At 36.4% G+C, this 7,975-nt stretch overlaps 1 protein-coding gene across 1 annotated transcript; it reads right to left on the bottom strand.

The window, feature by feature from the left end:
* Positions 1-286: 286 nt before the first annotated feature.
* gsg1l2a (gsg1-like 2a) lies at positions 287-6,812 on the bottom strand. The gene is made up of 3 exons (XM_083566257.1): positions 6,366-6,812; positions 3,588-3,727; positions 287-554 (listed from the first exon to the last, which is right to left on the bottom strand). The coding sequence occupies exons 1-3, from the start codon at positions 6,675-6,677 to the stop codon at positions 422-424; spliced, it is 585 nt and encodes a 194-aa protein (XP_083422383.1). The 5' UTR covers positions 6,678-6,812; the 3' UTR covers positions 287-421.
* Between the last annotated feature and the right edge of the window lie 1,163 nt (positions 6,813-7,975).

Raw genomic sequence — 7,975 nt, 5'->3', positions numbered from 1 at the left:
TCTAAAACATTGTGCTGCCTGATTACTGCTGTTAAGTTAAAGCATAAAATTATTTTATTTTGATTTAAATTTTTTAAATTTGCACTAAATTAAGCTTACAGCCTCCTGGAGTTAATAATAATAAAAACTCAAAGAAAGGTAAAAAAAAATTTTTTTTTAATTAAATAAAATCTGCTATAATTTTAGAAAAAGTGGCATTTCATTGAACCATGTACTCAAGTACTACACCAAAATTACACACAGCAGGGCATCAGTGACTGTATGCTTGCCCTCAGCAGTACTCTTCACCCTGTGAATGCAGTGCTGCAGCATCGTGGGATGAAGAATAAAGTAGTCTGGGGACATTGACTTCAAAGGACAAGTGCTGGTCTGCAGGATCAAGGCTTGAGCTCAGATATGTATCCCATAATCCAACAGGCATCTAAAATCCCAGTAGCTCCAGGTTGTTTTTAATGTGTTTCTGCTTGAACCTGAATTGGATCATGGTTTTGGTGTAGTGGTTGAGGGAAGTCACTGCTGAGGCCATGCAGTTAGAAAAGGAGACCCAGGCCAAACTGCGGATAGAAGGAAATGTGCAAGATTACCATGACTTCATGGCCTGATATGTAATGATTTCAGACAGAATAGACTAATGTCAACCAACTCAAAAAAGTGTTACCATAATAGTAAAAAAACAATATATCTATATATTTTTAACTGTAATAATGTAATAACTAAAATACAGCAAAAAAAAAAGACTGCAAATTTGTATGTGTGTATATGTGTATGTGTGTTTGTTTGCCACACAAACTGTGCCATATCTTGAATTTTTTCAATGCAAATTACTTGTGGACTATTAACTTTTTTTTTTTTTTTTTTATATAATTTCAGTCATGAACGTCATTCAAAAACACCCAAACATGTGTAGACTAGACGGTTCTAATGGCTACAAAGGCATATCCACAATGGCATCATATAAATATTTTTTTACTCTCTACCTTGGAAATAAAATGTAAAAATAAAAAAATCCTGTTTAGTGCTATTAAAAACAGTATAGCAAGATTTTTAAGATTCAGCAATAGATTTACATGTCCTGGTTTAAAATTTGCCACACAAGTTTTCATAAGTGTTTGTAATTACTCAAATGTGTTTAATTGTTTTATTTGTCAGTAAAATTATAAGGCTGAGAACCAAGAATAAATCTGTAAGAGTCAGACCTTATAATAATATAATAAGAACAATTTTTTTTCTCACTGTGCACTGTTTTCAGCCGATCAACCTTTTTCTGCTCATTGTGCAGCTTTTTCAGTCTACCACTGGTGTATCATTTCCTGGCTCTCACACACCACAGACATAGACTTGTTTACGAAGCTAATAATGAGCAATGCAGAAGGCAACAAGAAGTACGGGGTTAACATGGATGAGACAGAGGGAGACAGTGATGTAAACGTGACTTAAGTAAAAAATTTTAGTCTATTGGACTTTTACTAGAGTCTGTCAGCACTCAGAAACCTCTTTTATTCCAGACACGTTCTAATGAGTCCATAGAAAGTGAGTACTTCATCACATCAAAATGATCAAGCACACACACACTTTGCACACACTTATACTAATACCCTGGTGTTACATGACTCCTTTTCTTTTTTTCTATTTTCCTCATTTCCTCCCAGCAAATTCCCCTTCCTGTGATTCCATATTTGGGTTTTCCTGTTCCCCTCCATTACCCTCATTTACGGCCTTTTCTCTCTGTCATTTAAGAAAAGAATGTGTATACAACCTTCACCCCCTCTGGTACAGCCAGGCACTGCTTCCTCCTGCTCTCAGTTGTTTTTATTTGTGGACAACTATTTTGCGGCCTACTTTATCTTCCCTGCATTACTCTGTTTAAGTGTTCTGCTTTTATAATACTGTTTGCTATTCCACTTTTATTGAATTAAGCTATATTATTTTACTTATAGCTATAAACCGCTACTTTTCCCCCCACGTTTTAAACCCCGCAGCTTAAACAACGAAGCGGCTTTATTTTTTCTTATAATTTTTCCTGGGTTTTTCCCGGTTTCACAAACTTCAAGCCAAAAAACTGAACCCCATAACATTAGACCAATGAAATCTCCGAACAGAAACAAAAAAACGCACCTCACCTGTGTTCTGAGCTGCACGGCATCGGGAGAAAAAACTTTTTTTTAAACGCACGACAATACCAAAAGATAAACTCCCGGGAGAAATAGTTGTGAAAGGAAGGAGGAAGACAGTGAACAATAACTTTCTTGGTAGGCTACTGTTTAGATAGAAGCTGTTGTAACGCGTTGAGTCTGGGTGATGGGAGAGCTCGCTAACTCCAGTTGCAACAGAAATCATATAAGCACAGACAGGTTTCCAAAACTTGTGCTTTCTTATATTTCTTTGCAACAGCTTTACGGGTTAGTCAAAGAAACTAATAAGGACATAATCCTCGGTCTTGCACACACGCAGTAATAGTGAAAAAAAATGCGGCGGCAGCCTATTCCCAAAATACCGCAATGCTCTTAAAGGAGCCACAAAATTTTTCACCTGTGTAACAGTCGTTAAAGCCTGTGTAAAGTTCATTAGTTTCAATGTAGACACCTGCGGCTTATAGAGAGGTGCGGCTTATTTATGTTGAAAAAAAAATCTTTGTTAAATTCAGTGGGTGCGGCTTATATATGGGTGCGCTTTATAGTCCGGAAATTACGGTAGATTGTCTATTCGGATATGTTTAACTACATTATTCTACTTGGTTATGTTAGTGCCTAGGTCATACTTCATTTGTATTTTTTGAACTGACTGTTGCATAGTGTGTTGAGCTTTACAAAGGTAGCATTTATAAGCATGTTACTTTTGTTGTTACATGCACATATTAATTGTATGTTTTTAGTCATTGTGATCTCTGTTTGTTTCTTTTATTCAGCTCCAACTCACAGACATACTGGGACATCTCTTAGGAGCATTCTTCACTGACAGCATCGTCAATCTCACCTCTTCTCTGCCCAATAAACATGCTTAAGTCTGCCTTGTACGTTGTTTTTTTTCTGTCTCTCCAACACACTCATAACACTAGTCAGACCCTACTCTACTCTATTTATTAGTATCTGATTATTATTATGTTAATTATACTTGGAGTAAATAGGTTTAATCAAGCTACTTTTATTGTATCTAATAGGTTCTATACTAATTATTAGGTCAATTTGTTGGATGGATATTAGTTGGATTAAAACACACTCCAGATAAGGTTAATTCAAATATTTCTCTCATCTTTTAAAATATGAGTATGTGTACTTCTACTTGAGTGAAGGATATGTGTACTTTTGCCATCTCTGCTGCCAGTAGGCAGACGGCAGCAGTAGTGCACAGTGACAACAGCCATGAGGAAATGAGGAAAAAAATATTTTTTGAAGTAGAAAATGTGCATGTAAAAAATATTGAAAGAAAGGAATGAGAGGAAAGATGGGACTAGAGAAAGAGCTAAGAAAGAGAAAATATATTATTAGTTGGTTTGTTAGGATTTTTTTATTTTTTATTATTATTATTTTTTATACAATGAAATTATAATAATTGAGAAATAAATATAAACCACCAATCTCCTGACTCGCAGATAGGACCAGCTGTAGTCCCATGTTTTGGGTTTCCAGTCCTCGGGACCCATAATGACTGCAAGCTGAAAGGCTGTGGTGAACATCATATGTGCTACCATCCCAAAAAGACCTGTCAAACGAAAATGCATTGTACTGCAGCGTCAACAGTGATAATATTGCATACCAGAAGGGGGGAGTGTTGCTCAATATTTAGTGTTAAAAAAAAGTACTATAAAATAACATCATTTTACTGTGTAAAGTCGGTGTTTGATTCATTTAGCAATGATTTGTTTTAGCAATGATAGGGGTGGAGTTTTTTTACCCCCTGTACTACAATCTGTTTTTAGTACAAACTATGAAATCCCTACAGATTTAGACAGAAATTGCTTTCTGAATTAAAGCTTCCTTCACATGCTCTCCCTGCTTTAGCATCTTGTTTAATTACTTGCTTTTTAAATTAAATGTCACTGTATTGTTTACCAGTATATAATACATTATAAAATCCACATACATATCTAAGATTTTATGTCTTTGCTGCATCAGTAGGTGCTTGGTGTAAGATGGGCTAACAGACTAGCATGTGGAGCAGCTGGACCAGCTGAGTTGCATAATCCCCCTCCCTTTAGTTCCAGACTGAGGATCTCCTGCCTGCAATGTGAACAAGGCTGCAGGCTCTGTGACTGTGTGCTAAAGATGCAGCAAAACTCCAGCCAGGCTGCCTTGGCTCAACCCCTACTCCTGTTTTTTTTTTTTTGTTTTTTTTTACGTACTTCATTAAATAAAATATGATTAGCATAACTGGCCTGTCACCGAGAAACACGGACTTTGAGCTCCCTCCAAAGATTCTCTATTGGGTTTAGGTCTGGAGACTGGCTAGGCCATTCCAGAACCTTGATATGCTACTAACAGAGCCACTCCTTGGTTATCCTGGCTGTGTGCTTTGGGTCATTGTCATGTTGGAAGACCCAGCCTCGACCCATCTTCAATGCTCTAACTGAGGAAAGGAGGTTGTTCCCCAAAATCTCGCAATACATGGCGCCTGTCATCCTTTCCTTAATACAGTGCAGTCGCCCTGTCCCATGTGCAGAAAAACACCCCCAAAGCATAATGCTACCACCCCCATGCTTCACTGTAGGGATGGTGTTCTTGGGATGGTACTCATCATTCTTCTTCCTTCAAACATGTTTAGTGGAATTATGACCCAAACGTTCTATTTTGGTCTCATCTGACCACATGACTTTCTCCCATGACTCCTCCGGATCATCCAAATGGTCATTGGCAAACTTAAGATGTGCCTGGACATGTGCTGGTTTAAGCAGGGGAACCTTCCGTGCCATGCATGATTTCAAACCATGACGTCTTAGTGTATTACCAACAGTAACCTTGGAAACGGTGGTCCCAGCTCTTTTCAGGCCATTGACCAGCTCCTCCCGTGTAGTTCTGGGCTGATTTCTCACCTTTCTTAGGATCATTGAGACCCCACGAGGTGAGATCTTGCATGGAGCCCCAGTCCGAGAAAGATTGACAGTCATGTTTAGCTTCTTCCATTTTCGAATGATTGCTTCAACAGTGGACCCTTTTTCACCAAGCTGCTTGGCAATTTCCCCGTAGCCCTTTCCAGCCTTGTGGAGGTGTACAATTTTGTCTCCAGTGTCTTTGGACAGCTCTTTGGTCTTGGCCATGTTAGTAGTTGGGTTCTTACTGATTGTATGGGGTGGACAGGTGTCTTTATGCAGCTAACGACCTCAAACAGGTGCATCTAATTTAGGATAATAAATGTAGTGGACGTGGACATTTTAAAGGCAGACTAACAGGTCTTTGAGGGTCAGAATTCTAGCTGATAGACAGGTGTTCAAATACTTATTTGCAGCTGTATCATACAAATAAATATATAAAAATCATATATTGTGATTTCTGGAATTTTTTTTTTAGATTATGTCTCTCACAGTGGACATGCACCTACGATGACAATTACAGACCCCTCCATGATTTCTAAGTGGGAGAACTTGCAAAATAGCAGGGTGTTCAAATACTTATTTTCCTCACTGTATATATATATAGTACAGACCAAAAGTTTGGACACACCTTCTCATTCAAAGAGTTTTCTTTATTTTCATGACTATGAAAATTGTAGAGTCACACTGAAGGCATCAAAACTATGAATTAACACATGTGGAATTGTATACATAACAAAAAAGTGTGAAACAACTGAAAATATGTCATATTGTAGGTTCTTCAAAGTAGCCACCTTTTGCTTTGATTACTGCTTTGCACACTCTTGGCATTCTCTTGATGCCTACTTTGAAGAACCTACAATATGACATATTTTCAGTTCACTTTTTTGTTATGTATATAATTCCACATGTGTTAATTCATAGTTTTGATGCCTTCAGTGTGAATCTACTATTTTCATAGTCATGAAAATAAAGAAAACTCTTTGAATGAGCAGGTGTGTCCAAACTTTTGGTCTGTACTATATATATATAATATATATAAACTTTTGGTCTGTACTGTATATATAATATATATAAACTTTTGGTCTGTACTGTGTATATATATATATATATATATTTTTTTTTTTCCCCACATTCCAATTGCATGAAACATGATTTTGTTATCAAACAAATAATTTGCACTACTATGTAACTTACCTCTTTCATGAGTTAGGTGCAATCTCTAAAAATGCTCTACATGTAAATCCTGTAAACAAAGAAAATTATTTAGTATATATATTAATTTCTCACTGTACTCAACACAAAAAGAAATGTACATACACTTTTATCTAAAAGCTCAAGCTAAAAGTAAATACTTACCTAATAGATCAATAGCCTGTTCACAGGTGAACCAAATGCCTGTGTGGAATTGTTTCATTATAAACTGTTTCTCTCCATTTTCGTTAATGTACAGCACCACACGTGTGTTGTTTACCTCAGAGCTATCGAAGTGGATGCAGTAGTTCTGTTTGACTTTTATTGGGCCTGTGCACAAAGGCTTCACTACCTTCCTGGTCCCGGAACACCAGTAGCTGGTTGTTATAGCCGACACCGCCAAGGCAAAGGATAAGCAGTTAAAGGTGAAGGCCAATGTGGCTCTCAGACCTTGTTTCATGATTTGAAGATTTTGTGTCTTTGTAAAAATTTTTAAGATAAAGTATGTATTTTGCAGCTGGTATTCTGCAGACCTGAAGCACCAGCATTATTTTTCAAACTCTCTCTTCCTCTGCTGTGAGCTCTTTTTCTGGTCATAGCTCTTCTTTTTGTAAGCACCCACCCTTCTGTTAAAATCAATTACTTTTTATGACAAAAATGTACATGTAAGCACTCAGGTAATATCATGTTCTACCCAAAGTCAGAATATTTCTGCACAGTGATAAAACAGATTAGCAGTCAGATTACTCCCCAATCTAGTGCATGTCTTTTCCTAGTATTCAATTTGGAACTGCAGTGAACGGATTTTTGAATAGGATGTTGTCACAAAATTATAAGAAAAAGAAATAAGAGGATTCTGTTAAGCATCAAGTAAAAAATAATACATGCATATAATAAGGCTTTAAAAAGCTCTCTGATATTAAGTTATATTACATTATTATTTAAAAGACAGAAGGAAAAACTTTCCATCTTAGACTTGGTTTCCCTTATGTACTATAGGTGACATTTATTTATTATGTTATTTATTAACTCAATCACTAATCACATCTTATTAAAGGTACATTTATAGGGAAAAACTTTTGTTGAAAAACAAATGTTAAAAGTTTAATGTAAAACCAATGGTTTGCCTAAAGGGGAAGGCAGAAAGCTAATAACTCTTCCCTGGTTGTAAACATATTCTTTAGATTTGTTAAATTATTAAGAATGCATGTAATGATACTGCATTTAAAATATACTTCAAATGATTTTCATAGGATTTGCTTTGTTGTAATGACTTGCATCTGACGGGTAAATATGAGTTTAATTTCCATTGAACATAAGTTTGACGTCAGACATAAGCCTCCTTCCTTTCTACAGTGATGCCATGTCACCCAAAACAGATAAGAAGTGTTAAGCACATAGACAGTAGATCAACCTGCAGCATGAACATGCACCATATAATAGAGGTCTGAAAAAGTAAAAAAAAAACCCAAAACATTTTAAGTGTATTGATGAATGATATAGATATTCTGGCAGATTTGCTTACAGCATTAAGATGGTTAGTAGGGCAATACTTTTCTCTGACATGAAGACAATATCAGTGGCCAACAAGGCCTAATAAGGAGAGGGGGTGTTGTAAGCTGAACTAACAACATGCTCATTTGTCTTACTTACTAGATGATAAATGAATCACGCAATGAATTGCTTGATCTTCGCACAAACATAATTTCATTTTCACATGATTAGATCCACGCCTGCTTGGACATTTTATATATGTAA

The sequence above is a fragment of the Silurus aristotelis genome, assembly GCF_946808225.1.
Source record: "Silurus aristotelis genome assembly, chromosome: 17".
Classification (NCBI taxonomy): domain Eukaryota; kingdom Metazoa; phylum Chordata; class Actinopteri; order Siluriformes; family Siluridae; genus Silurus; species Silurus aristotelis.
This window is presented reverse-complemented; position numbering and strand designations above follow the sequence as displayed.

What these genes read in the sequence shown, in the direction of transcription:
- gsg1l2a (XM_083566257.1), bottom strand. Translation starts at nt 6,677, where the DNA reads ATGAAACAAGGTCTGAGAGCCACATTGGCCTTCACCTTTAACTGCTTA. An exon ending in TAGGTAAGTATTTACTTTTA is followed by an intron (nt 3,728 to 6,365) that starts GCTTGAGCTTTT and finishes CACTGTTGACGC; the next exon opens with TGCAGTACAATGCATTTTCG. An exon ending in GACTACAGCTGGTCCTATCT is followed by an intron (nt 555 to 3,587) that starts GCGAGTCAGGAG and finishes TTCTATCCGCAG; the next exon opens with TTTGGCCTGGGTCTCCTTTT.